At 39.9% G+C, this 19,899-nt stretch overlaps 1 protein-coding gene across 1 annotated transcript in view; it reads left to right on the forward strand.

Annotated features, from left to right (window-relative positions):
* The window catches only part of SV2C (synaptic vesicle glycoprotein 2C), a 124,881-nt gene that overhangs the window by 69,153 nt on the left and 35,829 nt on the right, over positions 1-19,899 (forward strand). Inside the window, exon 4 of the mRNA XM_075079238.1 lies at positions 7,878-8,029. Coding sequence (XP_074935339.1) covers positions 7,878-8,029 — 152 coding nt within the window. The remainder of the gene's footprint in view (positions 1-7,877; positions 8,030-19,899) is intronic.

Raw genomic sequence — 19,899 nt, forward strand, 5'->3', positions numbered from 1 at the left:
ATCTTTTGCATTGAAAAGGGTAACAAAATGCTGATTAGTTGGTATTTCCTTCCAATTGAATTATATGTTTCTGCAAAAATAGAAAAAAATTATGCTTTCTGCTCTTGCTCTGCCTACTTCTGATGGGGTTTATTACAGAAGGTGAAAAATAATTGGAGAAGGTCATGACTGACATTTCTCATTCTTTTAATGGCCATTATGCCGTTCTCTCCACATATGGAGCAATATGTGCAGTAGAAAAAGGCTCCTGCTGTTTATTAAATGTTGTTCTTGCATCTATTCCTACATATTTATTAAAAAAGACAAGACTGAAGGATTGCATCCTGTTGTTCTAGGTGCAGAGACTGATCCTGGTAGAGTGAGAAAGTTTATTTTATGGCCTTGAGCCAAGCTCAACAAAGTTTTGCCTCTTGCTAGTATTAGACTGTGCCTCAATGCAGAATCTCCTATTCTGGAGACAGTTATCATGGTCATCAACCCAGAGGTTTAGACCAGTGGGTTTTTAATATTTTATAAAAATATTCAGATTCTACGCAATTTTCGAGTGGAGGTAAAACAACCCTGTATAGTTAATTTGTACATACAATATATTTACACCTCAAAGATACTTTTTGTGACCCTTTAGGAAGTAATGCATGGGTGTAAAGGAAAAAAAAAGTAAAAAGTAAAAGGTCCTTTACTGCTGTAAAGGACCACAGTGTGATCTGTGGATAACAAGTTTATATCCTCTGCTTTGGCTATGATGACTGAAGAAATAACATATATGAATAACAGATAAGATGTAAAAACTTCAGTTTGCTTGAATCATTTGTATTTGAGAAAGTTAAAATCCCTCCCATCTTTTAGAATAAACATTCTTCTCAAGGCAGCATGGTTTTCACAGGCTTTTCATCTTCATGTGCAGACATGTGAAGGGAAGAATGTCGTTTCATGTATCAAACTCTTTTCTACAAATGAAGATGACCCATATAATTTATAAACACAATAAAAGTAAAGAGCTCACTGTATCAAACCAATTAATACTGTATCTTGTGGGAAAATAGTGTTTGCATTTCCTGAAAAACAAAAGATGAAGTCTTCCTACTTTAAAATCAGTGGCAGCTCTGACTTTGATTTTATTTGGCATTTCCGTCTGTGCATGCCACCATCCATTCCACACAAAGTTGGTGCAATACCAAAGAGGCAGTCTGCTTTCAAACTCACAATACAAAAATGTTGATGATCAAATTCAGTCCCTTCCATGTAAATATGGAAGGGCTTAACTAGAGCCACTGAATTATTAAGGGCTTATATGAGTGTAGGTGAAGGTGGGATGTAGCCTCGGACTTTTTTTTGTTATAGAAAGTGCATTCTTTCTTGCAGCTGTTGGGTGATATGGTGGGGGTTTTTAAATACAAACATTTGATGAATTAATTCATAATGTTCAATAGCTGCTGAATGATGTGAAAGATCCTCACAAAAGAGTTGTGGAAGAAGTCAGAGGTGCTCTGATCTTTGCTTGCCCAAGTCTTGAAAGCTAGTTTATACTTCTGCTAACAAAGTTCAATATACCAGACACCATGTTAGTTGTGTAGTAGTAATCGGCTGTGGAATCAAGCACACATTAAAATTGCTGCAAGAGTCAGACAGAAATGTCTTTGCTCCTTAAAAACCTTCTCTAGGTCCATGCAGTTTTTAAGGAGTTTCCTCATTGTTGTTTGGTGTGATAAGAGCAGTAGCTCTTCCTGTTCTCCCTTTCTGCTGTCACTTGCTCTGCTTTTGGGAACAAGTGTTAGAGACTGGAGGCATACCTACTGCCACCCTGAGACTGTCCAGCTTAAGAGCAAACAAACAGTCTTCTGCAGCAGGATGCTTCCTCTCCACCTCCCTCCTCTCTCCAATTCAGCTGTCGATTATCCTCTCTAAGATTTTCATAATAGTTTTTTAGTCACGGTAATAGCTTTGCATTAGTGACATGGGAAGAGGTTTTTAGGTACTGATATCCTAAAACCTTCCAGCAATATCACTCTGCTCTTACATGAGGCCAGAAGGAAGAATTTAACCAGCTGAGAAGTAAGTTTTCCATTCACATTTAAGGTGTGAAGTAGTGCACAATACACTTTACTACACAGTTGCTGTGAAACAGAGACCTACAACTCTAAATAGGAGCTGTTGTCTGTATGGTGAAAATACATCCTTCATTTCTCCTTTAGTAGCCAAGTTATTGTCACTGTTCAATCAATATGAACAGAGTATCTGGACTTTTAAGTTTTTCTTAGCCCATTGGTGTACTCATTGGAAGTGTCAATCACATCAGAAGAAACAGAATAGCTGGGTTTTTTCAAAGCTAATTAATTTTTTATGTTTATTTGCATATCCTAAATAAACATTTTGGTTTGCTGGCTCCAAAATTCCTCTTACACATCTAAAAGGTCTATTTGTTGAAAAGTTGCCCTATTAAATTGGTCAGTACAGACAATACTACTTCTGTAGTCTTGGAGGACCTTTGGGATGTAGCATATGAGTCAACCTACCTGGATCAGTTTTAAATGCTTAAGCTGCCTCTACCTCCCATCCTCCATGGTACAGCTGGTTCATGCTGACAGGTAGGAGATGCCTTTTTTCCTGCCTTTGCTCAGGGTGTCTGTACATTTTATGACATTAAGATAGGATATGTTCTTGCCTCTTGAAACATGCACTCATTTCCTAAACCATCATCCCACAAACATTTGTATGATCTACAGATGCGTGACTTACTCCACCAATTGGAAACTCTCCACAAGACCCACTTCACTGGAATTCCAGCTTAGGAGATTTCAGGGTGATTTCCAGAAGATTGTATGTTGTCTTGCCTTTCATAAGCATAAGGACTGTATTTGCCTGAAATTAACCCTCTTTAGAGAAAGTTTTCAAGCACGTTGCAACAGGAAAACTATTAAAGTACTAAATGAGATTTATTATTAATTATGCTATATAGCACAGATAGTTTCAGTCATATTTACTACCATAGAAACTATGGTATAAAGACAAGATTCTGTCCTTCATGAAAAGACGTATGAAATGAAGAAAAGTGTAAATTTAGAAGAACAGATCAGATAATAAAACAGGAAAATTACTAAATATATACTTACTTACCACTCTCTATATTTATCTTAATGAGCGGAAGCGATCAGAGAAAAAACACCAAAAATTATATTCTTTAGGTAGGGTGTTATTGCATGAATGATACTGTTCTACATGCCATGAGCAATCTATTAATTAAGGTCTTCTTGGAAGTGGGCACCTCTAACTCTTCATCAGCACCAGCTTAGGCAGAAAAGAGGAAGACCTTGCTTCTGGTTCTGCTAGTGAATTTTAAAAATTAAAAAGGGAACTCCAGATCCAGGAGTGCTGCATTTGGGCAATATTGTGGGAGTGCAATTCAAAGCTGTGCCTGAGCCCTGGAGGGTAAGAAACCATAGACGTAATCCACTTAGACTTTGGGAACTCGAGAGACCTGAGTGCCTAGCATGGCTGAGGGACAAGGGCTACCCTACCACAGGAAAATGACCTGTGATTCCATGCTTGGCAATGCTCCTTCCTCACCCTGGGCTTCCAGGAGAACCTCCAAGGACAATGTGTCCCATTGCCTGTGACATGGCAGTTCACTAGTAAAGGCTTTTGGAGTTTTCACCCATGAGAAGAAATGAGATACAGACCTTGTTAGCTGTATATCAAACAAGAATTCATGGAGGTATAAGCCTTAGCAGAAATGGCAGAAAGTATAAGCGGTAGCAGCCTCAACTATGGGAAACATTTACTTTAAAGCTAAGTGTTGACCACCAGTACTTCATGAAGAGCTGTTAGAAGGGACGAAACAGCAGACCCCTGAAAAAAGTATAATAGTTCATTCCAGTATTTGATCACTGTACCTGAAGACATCTTTAAATAGAATGTATTCTATGAAACTGAATTTTCTTTGGACTGAAATATCATTTCTGTATTCAATCTTTTCTTCTTAATATTTTTTTTAAATCTGTTTCAAGCTTCCTTATTTTTGGTCCCAGTTTGGGAGCTCCCAGATGACAGCATAAATATGCATTTATCTTTAAAATTCAGTTAAAAATTCAAACCATGCAAGATACTGCTTTAAAATATGTAATGCAGTATGTGAGAATATCTCTTCAAGCTTCACAGGTGTTTTCTTCAGCAGAAAAAATAAAATCCACAAGGACTTGTCCTGTTGTGGAACATTTGGCAGCTTGCATTTGTAGTGAAGAGGTGACTGACAATAGAAGATGACCTGGAAGCTGGTACTGAAAATGATACATAATTTGAGTTACTCTGTTTTTTTTGTAAAACCAAGTTAAATTCTTTTTTTTACCCTACTAACCTTCAGACAGTGTTTATTTTTACCATATGAAAAACTGAATATTTAAGAATGCATAGGCTTTTCATAGAAAACTTAAGTAAAAAACAGCTTAGCAACTCACATAGTGCAACTGAACAGAACATCTTTGTAAATATCCATGAAATAAAACATATTGGTAACATAGTTGCCATTTAGTCACTTGCTGACTACCTAAAGCATGAGAGGTAAGACTTAGAAAAATATCGTCGAATCATAGGGTCATACAATCACTAAAGTTGGAAAAGACCTCTAGGATTATCAGGTCCAACCATCAACCCAACACTACCATGTCTCCTAAACCATGACCTGAAGTGCCATGTCTACACATCTTTTAAATACCTCCAGTGATGGTGACTCCACCACCTCCCTGGGCAGCCTGTTCCAGTGCCTGACCACTCTTGAGGTAAAGACATTTTTCCTAATATCCAGTCTAAACCTCCCCTGATGCAGCTTGAGGCCATTTCCTCTCGTGCTGCCACTAGTAACTTGGGAGAAAAGACCAACACCCACCTCACTACAACCTCCTTTCAGGTAGCTGTAGAGAACAATGAGGTCTCCCCTCAACCTCCTCTTCTCTAGGCTAAACAAACCCAGTTCCTTCAGCCACTCCTCATCAGTCTTGCTCTCTAGACCCCTCACCAGCTTCACTGCCCTTCTCTGGACACGCTCCAGCAACTCAATGTCCTTCTTGTAGTGAGGGACCCAAAACTGAACACAGTATTTGAGGTGCGGCCTCACCAGTGCCGAGTACAGGGGCACGATCACCTCCCTGCTCCTGCTGGCCGCACTATTCCTGATACAAGCCAGGATGCTGTTGGCCTTCTTGGCCACCTGGGCACACTGCTGGCTCATGTTCAGCTGGCTATTGAACAACACCCCCAGGTCCTTCTCTGCTGGGCAGCTCTCCAGCCACTCTTCGTCAAGCCTGTAGCGTTGCATGGGGTTGTTGTGACCCAAGTGCAAGACCCGGCACTTGGCCTTGTTGAACCTCATACAATTGGCCTTGGCCCATCGATCCAGGCTGTCCAGGTTCCTTTGCAGAGCCTTCCTACCCTCAAGCAGATCAACACTCCCGCTCAGCTTGGTGTCATCTGCAGACTTACTAGGGTGCACTCGATCCCCTCATTCAGATCATTGCTAAAGATATTAAACAAAACTGAGCCCTCAGGAACCCTGCTTGTGACTGGCCAGCAACTGGATTTAGCTCCGTTTGCCACAACTCTCTGGGCTCAGCCATCCAGCGTGTTTAAAAACCCAGCGAAGAGTACAGCTGTCTAAGCCATGAGCTGCCAGCTTCTCCAGGAGGATGCTGTGGGAGAGTGTCAAAGACTTTGCTAAAGTCCAGGTAGACAACATCCACAGCCTTTCCGTCATCCACCAGGTGGGTCACCTGATCATAGAAGGAGATCTGGTTGGTCAGGCAGGACCTGCCTTTCATGAACCCATGCTGACTGGGCCTGATCCCCTGGTTGTCCTGCACATGCCTGGTGAGCACACTCACAACAAAATGCTCCATAACCTTCTCCAGTACCAAGGTCAGGCTGACAGGCCTGTAGTTCCCGTGATTCTCCTTCTGGCCCATCTTGTAGATGGGCGTCACATCGGCAAGCTTCCAGTCATCAGGGTCCTCCCCTGTTAACCAGGACTGCTGGTAAATGATGGAGAGTGGTTTGGTGAGCTCCTCCACCAGCTCCCTCAGTACTCTCGGTTGGATCCAATCTGGCCCCATAGACTTGTGCATGTCCAGATGGAACAGCAGGTCATAAAATGCTTCCTCCTGGATTATTGGGGGTTTATTCGGTGATCCATCCCTGTCTTCCAGCTCAGGGAGTTGAATATCCCTGGGATAACTGGCCTGGTTGTTAAAGACTGAGGCAAAGAAGGCATTTAGTACCGCAGACTTTTTCTCAACCTCAGTTGCAATGTTCCCCTCCATGTACAATAGAGGATGGAGATTCTATTTGGTTGTCTTTTTGTTGTTAAGGTATTTTTAAAAACATTTTTTGTAATCCTTTACAGCAGTGCCCAGGTTGAGTTTTAGCTGGGCTTTTACTTGCCTATTTTTCTCCCTGCAAGACCTAACGAGATGTCTGTGCTCTTCTTCTGCTGCCTGCCCCTTCTTCCAAAAGCAGTAGACTCTCTTTTTTTTCCTGAGTGCCAGCAGAAGCTCCCTGCTCAGTCAGGCTGGTCCTCTTCCCCACCAGTTCATCTTGTGGCACTTGGGGACAGCCTGCTCCTGCTCCTGTAAGACTGTCTTCTTGAAGAAAGCCCAGCCTTGCTGGACTCCTTTGCCCTTCAGGACTTTCTCCCAGGGGACTCTCCCAACCAGTGCCCTGAACAGGCCAAAGTCTGCCCTTTGGAAGTCCATGGTAGTGGTTCTGCTGGCCCCCCTTCATACTTCACCAAGGACTGAGAACGCAATCATACCACGGTTGCTAAGCCCAAGACAGCCTCCAAACACCACATCTCCCACCTTTCCTTCTCTGTTTGTGAACATGAGGTCAAGCGAGGCACCTCCTGTGGTAGCCTCACTTACCAGCTGTGTCAGAAATTTGTCTTCCACGCACTCCAGGAACCTCCTAGACTGTTTACTATCTGCTGTGTTGTATTTCCAGCAGGTATATGGCAAATTGAATTCCCCCACTAGAATAAAGGCAACCGTGATACTTCTGCCAGCTGCTTGTAGAACACTTCATCTACCTCTTCATCCTGGTTGGGTGGTCTATAACAGACTCCCAGCAGGATATCTGCCCTCATCCTTTCCCATAAGCACTCAACCTTATCCTTATAATCGCTGAGCTCTATACAATCGAAGCACTCCCTAACATACAGAGCCACCCCACCACCTCTCCTTCCTTGCCTATCCCTTCTGAAGAGCTTATAGCCATCCATTGCAGCACTCCAGTCATAACAGTCATCCCACCGTGTCTCTGTGATGGCAAATAAGTCATAGCTATCCCTCTGCACAATGGCTTCCAGCTCCTCCTGTTTGTTGCCCATGCTGCATGCATCGGCGTAAATACACTTGAGCTGGGCTAGTGGTTTCACTCCCAATCTTGGTGTGCCATCCCTAGGCTCCTCTCTAGTGGGCCTGGCTATATATATATCTCTCTTATTCTTTGGTAAAAAGACTAATATTTTCAGTTAAAAGCAATGTTTTTTCACAACTGTCAGTAGAGTGCCATGATTTCAGTATTTTCTTATTGGTGAAAGTCAATGCACCATGGTGGTTTCTGTTCCAGCGTCTAGCACATTGACAATCCCCTTGAATCACTGAAGGCAATGAAATGTACATAGAATTTTCAAGGAAATATTTGACAAAAAGTGTGTCCAAACTGGTGAAAGTTTCCTCAGGAGTTCCCCAAAACGTGGTGCAATTTGAGAAAAAACAGTCTTGCCAGAAAAGCTGCTCATAGGTTGGGTTTTCAATGACTGCAGCTATGGGCTTGTTCAGACTTCAACTAGCTGTTACTCTCTGACTTAATCCACCGCCTATATCTCCTTTTAGGATTGGTGGAGCTGTGCCAACAGTCTTCTCCTATTTTTCGGAAGTGCTCGCTCGGGAGAAACGAGGCGAACACCTGAGTTGGCTCTGTATGTTTTGGATGATTGGCGGCATCTATGCTTCTGCAATGGCTTGGGCAATAATTCCTCATTACGGTAAGAAAAACACCTCTGTGAATTTTTAGCTCTTCTAGTATAAAAGTAAAGCTCTTGAAATATAGTCTAAAGAGGGGATTTCATGTCCATTCTCAAAATACTGACCCTGCTCTTAAGAAAGAAACTGATTCCTCTTGGTGGAGATAATGAGAATAAGTTGTACCCTAAATAACAAACATATTAAAAGGCACAAAAACTAGCCAATGCCTATGTTTAGTCAGAATCTTTAAATTACTGAAAACATGGACACATGAAAATACAATTGGTGTAATTGTTGAATCTGGAGAAAATAAGTGATGTAGAGACTTCCATCAGACAAAATAAATTTTAAAGTGCTGGATGTCAAATTCATGCTCGCTTGTTTGTTTGATAGAGTGATAAAACATCAGTTTTACATTCTAGAGAAAGAAGAGTAAGGACTGTTTTAATGTTTGCAGCACTAGTTCTGAATATAAAGCTGTGCTGAATGTTTCATTCTTAGTAGACCTTTTTAGTGGTGTAGAAGTAGAGAAATTGGACAGAGTGCACTGAAGAGGTGTAGGGGTGAATGAGGGCGAATAAGACAGAAAGTCTGCAGTGGCTGAAGTTATACACACATACAATACAAGCCACTTTGTTAAAGAGCTCTTTACTGCCCTGACATTTTGTGGAGGTACAGATTCAATTCTTAGTCTCTTGGGCTTGCCTTTTAGATGAGTTAAGTGCTCATGGGTCTCCAAGGTTGCTGAGACTGCTCAGGGGTTCTTAAAATCTGTCTCTGCAAGCACTTCTCCCTGGCACTCCTCAAGACAAGTAGAGCAGTGTTCTGAGTTAGCTGGCATCCAAAGCAGCTTGCTTCAGCCAAGCAATGAGGTTTATCGCGGTTGGATTGTGAAAGAGAGGACAACTTAATAAGGTTTGCCCAAAGTGATTAGAACATTTAGCAATATGTAATGTCCAGAAATAAATCATAATCATGCGGGCTAATCAAATATCTAGACTGCTGCATTAAAATGAATTTTGAAGTCCAGTACACACAACCTGAATCTATGGCTTCAACCTTGCCTTTTGGCTTTGAATTGCTGGAATCAAAGAGAGGAATTTTGCTGACAAGGCACAATATAGATTTGTTTTTTTACCAGTTAGTAAATTGCTTTGGATGACAAGTACTTTCTGCTTTCCTATGGATTTTTATTTTCTTTATATTTCAGTGGAAAAAGCAAACATTATGACAGACTGATTTACATAAGTTGTCTAATTCCATTGTAGATTTTATAAATAATTGAATAACCTTTACTGAGGTGCTTTTAAAATGTCACATGGCAGTATATCTCAATGACTAATAATACACTTCCTTATACCAAGGCAGTGGCACTAAAGGGAATAAATTTTCTTCTTTCTTTAGCAGTGGGAGAGTATCAGCAACAGAAAGCCATGCCACACTGATTTTTTTTGTGTGTCCTGCAAAATTATTTATGAAATAACTTAAGGCACAAAAATGTAAAAAACAATTTTTAAAAAGAGTATTCTTCAGATAGAAATCACTCTCCTTGCTCTGTATTGAAGAAAGTTGTAATAGCCAAAAAGTGGGGCTAAAAAGCAAGCTATAAACAGAAACAATCTCTTCTCACAGGAGAAGAAGTGGGTTTATGCATCATTTTGGCAAAGTTAAACAGAATGCATTTATGGGTTTTCATGAGGTCTTAAAATTGCCTTCACTTTAAATCAGACTTTTTTTGTTATGTTGTGAAGTTTAAAACCTATGTCTTAGTTTCTAGTACAAACATGGAATAACCCCAGCTCAGGACCAGGGGCAAACTGCTCCATTATCATGATGGTGCCAAGTTCTCAGGCACTGCCAAGGGCTCCCACGGCAATCCCTGCTCTGGCACTTGGGGGAGCACAGTCACATATTGCTCTACCCTCCTGGAAACACTCCAGGCCAGGTGAATACCAGCGCAGATCTCTGCACCATTTGTATCATGTGCGTTCCTGAGGAGGCTTTTGTAGCGGTATTTTCTCTTTTACAATTTCTACATGGTTTCCATGGAAGTATTTTGCCAGAATTTTAAGGAAAGATACAGATTTTTATCCAAATCACTTCCAGTCCTCATCATTCATGTCTCCATGGACCAGGAAGCAAACATAATTATAAACAAAACAGCCCACCCACTTCTAAGGCTCATTATATAGTGTACAGGGATTTCTGAGCTCTCTGCTTCTCACATGAGGACTAAACAGAGCTGATATTTCCCAGCTGAACTCAGATGTTACTCAATGGCAGTGAATGAAGTTGCATCTGCTGGAAAGCAATAAACTGCCATTGAGCATATTGGAATTATTCTCAAATGAACAGAAAAATACCAGGCCAACAGAGTAGAACCATTTTGTGGTTTGGTTTGGTTTTTTTTTTCCCTTCCTCTTTTACAAATGTATGCCTTTCATTTGTACTGCCGCTTATGTAAGCCACTTTAAAAAGTCCTAGATTCACAGCTGGTATACATTATCTAGCCCAAGGCAACAAGTGAAGCTATACAAGTTTAACAGTTGAACATTTAGCTCTATCTTTCTGTGAGAAAACAAAGATTACATTCTCTATATGTAACAGTTTATCTCTGTTTCTGTTCAAGCAGCATAGGAGCGTCTGAAACCTGAGTGATGCTCTGAAACACAAAATAAAAAGAAGCTAACAGTTGCCTTGGCATCAGGGTGTTGTTAAGAGAGAAATCAGCATGATGTAGTGCTGCAGTGACCACATACAGAAAGGCTAATATCATCTGGAAGACAAGGATCTCTGTCCTGGGGCTTCTTGAAAGTCTATAGCTGTTGGCTTTTGTCTAAAAATAGAAAATGGATGTAGACTTGTTCAGGGTCTCTGCAAGAGGAGTTCAGGTCATGGAGAAGCTATTAGAAGAAACATCTGCAGAGGAATGCTTCTAATTGCTGCCAATTAGCGAAGTCCCAGATTAGGCTGCTATGAAGAAATTGCTTTATGCACTACTTAGGTCAGGCTGGATAGGAAGGATAATTACTGTTTCATAAATCATTTTGCAAGTGCAACTTTAAATTTAGCATCATGTTTCAAGGTAGATTAGTTCAAAGACTGTCAAATGCATCAAATGTGTATTACAATATTCTTTAGAAGGCTCATTTTTCAAATAATGAAGAACCTTTAGAGTAAGAAATAACATTTCAGTTTAAAATCCAGACAGTGATATATACCATTTTGTTACACTAAGTTTATATGTTAGGGTGAGGATAGGAATAAAAAAGAAATATGCAAGTTGTTTTAGCTATTTTACCCTTTTAAATAAAAAACAAAAAAGTTCTAAAATTATCAGTTTTACAGAAAATAAAAAAAAAAGTTGCCTGCCATACTTATGTATTATTTTAAAAATCAGTCTTGATTTTTATTGTACCATATCTCCAAAGTAAAAACCAGGGGAAGCTGCATAAGGATTTCAGTCTATTTAACCTGTCAGTTTTGGTATTCTATGTAGTTTTCTGTTTTGCATACATGATGTATAAAAGCCTTTTCTGGCTTCATAAACACCAGAAAAACCTTTCAGAATTCCAAACATTCCTTACAGTATTTTGCTTAGCGACAAACAAATACTGACCTCATTGATTTGTAAATCTTATTCCTGAACAAGAAGGGTTATACATGGCCAAAAAATAAATTAGATTGCAAGGCAGAGAACTGCAGGTGATGGGGAGTATGACCAGGACGGTGCAGGTGTCCAGGCTGCTACAGCATAAGCTGCACTTGAAATATGAAGCTTTTGCCACACTCAAGCCCGCCACTTCTGGTGTTAAGCAGGGGAGAGGGGAGATAACCTTGTCAAACAGCTTTAGTGAACAAATCTCCATGGTATGATCAGAGGCAGAGACATTACTTCCATATATATCCATCAAATTCCAAATAAATTAGGCTAGATTATTCACTAAAAGGCTAAAAAATTAATAAAGCAGAATGAAGGAAATAGGAAACATGCTACATTCTAACACACTCAATGCAAAAAGTAGATTTAAGTCTTTAATCTAAATATTTTATTCAGACTGGTGTAATCACATTGCCTAGCAGGTCTTCATCTAAACTATTCATTTTTCATCAGTAGAATCTTTTTTCCACTTACTTGAGGACCAGCTACTTATGTTCATAAGAGAGGTATTTAGCACCATTCAGGGAACACAAATTTGGAAGGAAGTGGAATTAGAAATCTAAGGAAAAAGCATTCCATTTCAAAATAGAAGATTTCTTGTCTAGCTGTAATGTGTCTTTCTAGGTATAAGTAGGAAAGTATTAACTTACTTGCTATTTAAGCAGATTTTTCCATTGCATCTGCAAATGGTGTTTTGTCCCTGACTGGAAGAGGACAAGTTACAAATTATATTTCTACTCCAAAGACTAGAATTTATTAAACTAAAGAAACTGATTTTTTCCTGAATATTTTTTTTTAAAGGGAATAGCTTTTTTTACAGTAACACAGAACTTTAAAATGCAGACATAGAAGGGTCCAAACAATGGACTCACCCTTGACGTGCAAAACATACTATTTAAAAGATTAACGGTAACTTCTATTTTTAAAATGTTTATTTATGTCTCCTACTGGAAATTTTGTATTCTTTTTCTATTTGTAAAATGTATTAGCTCCCACTCTTGTCTGAAGATCTTCACCTTTTACTTTTCTCCTGCCAATAGCCTTTAATGAGTTTAAATGGCAGAAACTGGGATTTAGATTGGATAGGAAACATATTAAGTTTTAAATACAGATACAATAAAGTACTAACAAAAATAACCAAATGCGTTTACAGAATCTCCATTACTGGAGGTTTTTAAGGGCACACCAAACCACAGCCAGTCTTCAATAGTTTAGGAGCATGCTAAATTAACCAAGCCTACTACTGGACCCCCATTGCCTGATCTTAATTCTACTTTCCATAAGTCTTTTCTTAGGCACAGGAGTCCATAAATGGCTTCTGTTTCTAACTGAGTGTCATTAGAGTGGAGCAATCTATTTCCCTTTGAGTAAGTGGCTTGCCAAGTAGCCTGAAAAAGGTTTCTCAGTTTGTAGCAGAAGATTGTTGAGGTGAAGCAGATCAATTCACCTGAGAAATTAACTTGACAGGCAATTAAAAAGATCTTTTTATCACATTTTTGGTAGGTGCCTCGGGAGTGGCTTCTGTAGTATTTTCTATTGTCATGTGTGCCTTGTTCTAGTGTAATCTTGCCATCTTGTTATGCCAACATACCTTTAAAACTGCAGTAAAACCCCCTTCTGTATGAAAACATCATGAACTGCACAGTAGTAAAATAAATAAGGAGGTAAGCAGAGCCGCACACAGCAGCTGTGCAGGTGAGGAGATGGAGAGCTACTAGATCACTGTGCAGCTAAGAGCATGTACAGCACCGGGCAATGTTAATGGAGGAGTTAATCTCTCAACCTGTGGCAGACTGCTGTGGTTTAACCCCACCTTGCAATTACAGAATCACAGAATCCCAGGTTGGAAGGGACCTCAGGGGTCATTAGTCCAACCTTTCTAGGAAGGGCACAGGCTAGACAAGATGGCCCAGCACCCCGTCCAGACGACTCTTGAAGGTGTCCAACGTGGCCGAGTCAACCACTTCCCTGGGGAGATTATTCCAAAGGGTGACTTTCCTCACTGTGAAAAATTTCCCTCTGGTGTCCAATCGGAATCTCCCCAAGAGCAACTTGTGTCCATTCCCCCTTGTCCTCTCCATGTGACTCCGTGTAAAAAGGGAGTCTCCATCTTCTTTGTAGCTACCCCTTAAGTACTGGTACATGGTGATGAGATCCTCTCTAAGCGTCCTTTTCTCAAGGCTGAACAAACCCAGTTCTCCCAGCCTATCCTCATATGGCAGCTTCCCAGTCCTTTGATCATCTTGGTGGCCCTTCTCTGGACCCCTTCCAGCCTGTCCACATCCTTTTTGTATAGCGGGGACCAGAATTAAGCCCCACGCAGCTGCTTGCTCACTCACCTGCAGCGGGATGAGGGAGAGAATTGGAAGAGTAAACGTAAGAAAACTCATGGGTTGAGATAAAGACAGTTTAATAGATAAAGCAAAAACCACAGACACAAGCAAAGCAGAACAAGGAATTAATTCACTGCTTTCCATGGGCAGGCAGGCCTTCAGCCATCTCCAGGAAAGCAGGGCTCCATCACGCATAATGGTTACGTGGGAAGACAAATGCCATTGCCCTGAATATCCCCCTTTTCCTTGTTCTTCCCCCAGCTCTATATACTGAGCACGACATCATATGGTATGGGGTATCCCTTTTGTCAGTTGGGGTCAGCTGTCCCGGCTGTGTCCCCTCCCAGCTTCTTGTGCCACCCCAACCAAGTCGCTGGTGGGGCGGTGTCAGGAACAGAAAAGGCCTTGACTCTCTGTAAGTGCTGCTCAGCAATAGCAAAAACATCTCTGTTTTATCAGTACTCTTTCCAGCACAAATCCAAAACACAGCCCCATACTAGCTATTATGAAGAAAATTAACTCTGTCAACTCAGCCAAAACCAGCACACAGACTAAACTGAGAACATGATGGACTAAAACTCTTCAGTGGCAATGAAGTCAGAAAAACTTTTAACTCCCTTATTCTATCTTTTTTATGTTGGTCTGAAGGATTTCTCAGTGGCACATAGCAGCAGCAGTATCGGGATAAAAAAATCCTACGCCAATGCTTTGTATTATCAGTGCAGTTATAGGGCATAGTGAGTACTTGATGAGCAGTAAAAGCAGAAGGATCTTAGGAGCCATCCATCTTTGAGCACTTCCGATGAGCAGAACTGGATCTTTCGGTGTGGTGGGAGCTGCAAGTTGGACATACAGAGGTTTCAGTCTAGCCTGCTGGACTCTTCCCATTAAGAGAAGACAAGACTTTATTGCATTAACAAGGTAGAGTCAAAAGGTTGCACTGTTCTGTGGTGATGATTATTCCAAGATGACTGCCATGAAACAGTTGTTTCCCAGAAAGTAAATGTTACATGGTATATGTTTTAGAGAATATTAGGAAAAAAGTGTCACTTTCCCTGTTTGTCAGCGTTTATTTTTGTAGAAATTAAAAGGTTAATGAATGGCTTTGTAACTGACATGAAGGACTAGAAGCCAGATTTTTTGTAGCAGCTTATATAGGCTACATTTTTTCAACAGTAACCCATGAACTTCGGTATCTGAAGGTCTAGATCAGGACTGTACCAGGGTGAGTATAGAAGATTCTTGACTACTATGAAACATTAGGGTCTGAACCTCATTATTACTTGTCTGTAGAAAACACCTATTAATTACTTTGTTGAGATTGCACAGATTAATATTTGTAAAATGTCTTTAGATACAATTTGTCTGCTCAAATCTATAAGCTTCAAAGCGTCAAAGTTGATGGTGATGCTGTAAATAAATGGCTGTTACTTTTACAGATATTGCTGCATTTGTTGTGGCAGTTCTCTATTCTGAAATGTATGTTAGAGGTGGGTCTGAGCATCAGAGCTCGATTTCACTCATGGATATTTCATGAGCTGCTCCCAGCATTTCCTTAGCAGCGAGGTGCCCAGCAGCTTATAAATGTATTATAAATCATGGTTTCATCTTAGGGAAAGGATCACCAAATTTCTTCTTCCACCGTTCCTTTGCTGTAGTCCCCAGAAGGGAATATGACTATCTCTGAGGCAGCGCACCCATCCAATCAAAAGACCAGGATGAGCTTATGTGATTTATAATAAAACGATCCATACCTGACTGATTTCCTGTTGCTGCGTCACTGTGGTAACTGTGCCCAAAACAACCAGAGAAAGAAACTGTACTCAATAGTCATATCTACAGAGCTGAATTACTGCAGCTCCTTGTACGTCAACACCTGATTAATGTGAGTTCGAAATAGGAAAAACAATTATGTGATGGCTCTTTGGTTTCCTTGTTCGAAGTTGGAACATGCTGAAATAGGATGCCATCAATTATTAGACATGCAGAAGGTACATCAGTGATGTCTTTTAATCTTGAAGAAGGCAAATAGGAGAAAAGCATGATTAGCTGCAAAGGGAAAAGGAATAAACTGCTTGCTGATGATAAGACAAAATGTAATGAGCTGAAATTTCTACCAAGGGGAGATAGTAAAGATAATGAAAAAGACCTTCTAACAGTGTATTAGGTAAACATCTGAATAAAACTGCTATGGAAGTAGTGAAATCCCAGACACTGTAAGTCTTTAAGAAAAAATTAGCTGAACATATTTTGAGAATAATGTAGGGGTCATCCTTGATTCTGATTTGGAACTAGTGGATGCTCTGGTTGTGCCCTCAAGGTCCCATTGGCCCCTGTTCTCAAGGAATGATTAAGCAGATACTGTAGCTCCAGAGGGTGCTGGGGTAGGCCAGAAAAGAGCAAATGAAGAAAACAAAGACAAAAAGAGGAGGCAACTTCAAAAAAAAAAACCAACCCCAACAACAACAACAACAAAAAAACCACACAAAAAAGAAAAGCATTGGACATTCCCAGCACATGTCTATCGAACTATGCTTGCTGGTAGCTGCAAAAGGAAGATGGGGTTTCTCTGCTGAATAACCTTGCACTGGTAGAAGAAGAAATTAAATAGTGTATAATTCCTTAATCTTGAAAATTCTGGACTCTTAATTTAGAGAACATTTTTTAATTTTTCTCAAACCTTTCTGTACTAGTCTGCCTTATTGTAGTGGTTCGGAACAAATCCAAGCCATGGCAGCAGCTGTTTTGGAAAAAGCTGAGCCCAAGGCTCCATTATCTATTACACAGTAGCTTCTGTTCTCTGCAGAAGATCTTGGAATTATATTAGTCATCCAGAACAAAGAGAGATGCCAAAGAAGATGGCCTGGGGAAGAGCTGTATGTGTCCTTTCTCAGTTGTAAAAAGCCCATGAACGCACTAATAAATCTGCAGAATATTTTTTTTTAAACTTGGAGGAAGCATTTGATCCAGTTTTTAAAACCAAGAGCAGCTCTTCAATTTTGCCTTCTCCATACAATTGCCTTTTTGGATACATCTTCTGTCTTCAGAATCCACGGATCTGTAGATACCTCAACCAACGAAAAATACTGTTTGAGGTTTAAAAATAAGAAGTTGGAGCTTTGTTAAGGTTGAGCCTGCAATTGCTATGAGACTGTGTCATGCTGAACAAATGGAATAAATCAGACATAAAGACATCTACAACATAATGCAACAGCTGTTGATCTGTTTTGCATTCCACAAAGAGGCAAAATGATCCCCAATGTGCTGTGCTTCCCCCCATACTTAGCTCACTTCCATTAATCAGGTATTCTGCAGGCTGAATATATATCTATACTTTTTAAATCCAAGTTAATTAAAGTGGCTATGAGGCAGTTTTAATGTTAACTTGAGTTATCAACTCCTACTTGTGAATTGCTCCTCATTTGAAATAATCCTATGAAATTAGATTATACTCAATATGTATAATTTTTAAAAAATCTTAATCTTCAGGAACAACAAGAATGGCAGAACACAGCAGAATTTAGAACAGCTGCTTATGCAAATCCAGCTAGGAAAGCAAAACAAATAACTTTGTTTATCAGTTTGTGATTTTCTGTGCCCTAATGGGTTTGATATGGTCATTTAAATGTTTATATTTGCACGCATTAGAAGCTTAAGTAGCTTTTAGCACATCTACTTGATGAGCACTAAAGATGCTCATTAGTGAGCTTCAAATATAACCTTCTCCTGGGCTCTTTAGGTTGATTGTGAAAGAGAAAAATCATTTATTGAGAGTTCAGTAAAAAACTAGCAAGTTGTTTCGTTAGCAGAGAAGTTATGAGGCCCAGTTTCCTAGGGGTTTCTGTCAATGTACTTGTGATCCTAGCTAACCCTTTTCTCTCCAGTCTTCCCCTATATTCCTTACAAGGTACCATGGAAGTACTTTAATCATTTTTTCCAGACTCCTTTCTGCTATAGTCTCTACAGTTGCCTTTTCCTGTTCCCAGCACTGTACAATAAGAAACACTCAGCTTCCCACACCCTCACCATGCTCTCTGATGTATTACAGCCCTGCTGTGGTCTAGCTGCTGTCAGGGAGGAGACAGGACGCTTGGCTTGGGTCGGACCAGTGCCAGAGCTGATGAATGGCATGGCCACAGCACAGTCCCAGCCCCCAGGCTGGCTGCAGCATCCTTGAGGGACCACTGGCTTCTCCTGCCTTTTCGTCTGTCATCTGGTGGGGTCTCTCCCCTCTGTCTGGGCAGTACACTTCACAACGCTTTGAGGAATTTGATTATCTTTGAGACTATTTCTTCCTGTCAGCTTTGACTGAAGGAAGTCAATGGCTTTAAACAATGCTCATGGAGGAACTGACAGACAGGTGAACAGATTGTTGCCGTAAACTTCACTGTCTAACGCCATAAACATAATTTTCCACAGAAACCATAGTAATAGTCATTCTTTCAGCAATAAAACAATGGCAACTCCTCAGCCTTAGTTTTAATGAAAGCTCAGTTTCACACAACAAATTGGCCTTGAGCATAAATTAAGAAAAATTACATCCAAGTTAAAGAAGCTGCCTTAGAAGTCTGGCCAATGGCCATCAGAAATGTCTGCAGGGTCAGGCATAACCCTTGCTTTTCACTTCCAGAAACAAATAAGACGCTAATCTGATGAGATTCCTTCTTTGTTCAAATTTTTAGTATTAAAAAGACAAAAAAGCTTTTGGTTTTGTGATTGGTGTACAACAGGTGGAAAATTGAGGTGATCTGTACAGATGGGCAAAAGAAGAGGTCATTGTTCTAATTATATTAATTTTCACAGTACGACATTATGACAGCACAAATTTGTTGACCATACTTCCATATTGTTTGTCTGGCTTATAAAACTGTCTGTTCTGAAGGAGTTAGTGATTGTCCTTTCAGTAACAGTTTATTTTCAGTTCAGTATTGTAGTCTGTCTGTGGATTGGATATATATGTTTTTCCATTTGCAGTGCAGTTGCTTTTAAAATAAAATTAACATAATCAGTTGCAGAATGGTATTGGATTTCTTTTTCAGGAAGTTTGTTTATACTTTTCCTCAAAGAAAAATATTAAATGTTAAAGGTTCCCACAGGAACCTTATGTATTTCAATCTGAGATAAACATGTGATTCCTTCATGATATCTGGATATTCTAGACTCTGTAAGGAAGTCATGAAGGTTTTTAAAAGGAAAAATGTAACATAATCCCCTGTTTAATTAATATACTATATATTCCTTGTTGATATATTTGTTAATATACTATATATCCCTTGTTGATAATTATATTTGCAGCACTGCGACTGCCTCTCCATAGGCAAAATCCACCTCCCCCCAGCCACCACCTGGATAGCTGTGATAGGTTATAACTGACAGCACTTGATTTGTGAGTGCAAGTAATATTTGTGTTGGGAGTGTTTGAAGTTTGAATTCAGGACTTCTGACCCATGTTTCACCATATGTACAGAAAAGTGTTCAACTGACCAGGTTTGTTTAATTGACTGTTGTTAGATTAAAGGATAATTCTTAGAATGCATATCAGGTCTTCTAATTATTAGATCACATAAACTGCCTGTTTAGTCTGTCTGTCTTTCTTACTGATACAATATTGGTCCTTTTTGTTTAAAATAAAAAATAAGATAATAAGAGGTAAATTAAATAACAAAAAAAGGAAATGAGACTTAAATCACAGCACTGAAATGCTCATTGAAAACAAGATTTTTCTTGCAACTAATTTCAATTAAATATAATAAAGTTAAATTTTGAAAGAGTTTCTTGAATTGCATACATGTTCTGTTGTTACACTGCAGCAGCACGTGAAAGGTAAAACTCACATCACTGGTAAAAGACACATCCTTTCTGTATTCTTCAGAAGATGTTCCAGCATTTCAGTGAT

Source organism: Phalacrocorax aristotelis, chromosome Z (genome assembly GCF_949628215.1).
Source record: "Phalacrocorax aristotelis chromosome Z, bGulAri2.1, whole genome shotgun sequence".
Classification (NCBI taxonomy): domain Eukaryota; kingdom Metazoa; phylum Chordata; class Aves; order Suliformes; family Phalacrocoracidae; genus Phalacrocorax; species Phalacrocorax aristotelis.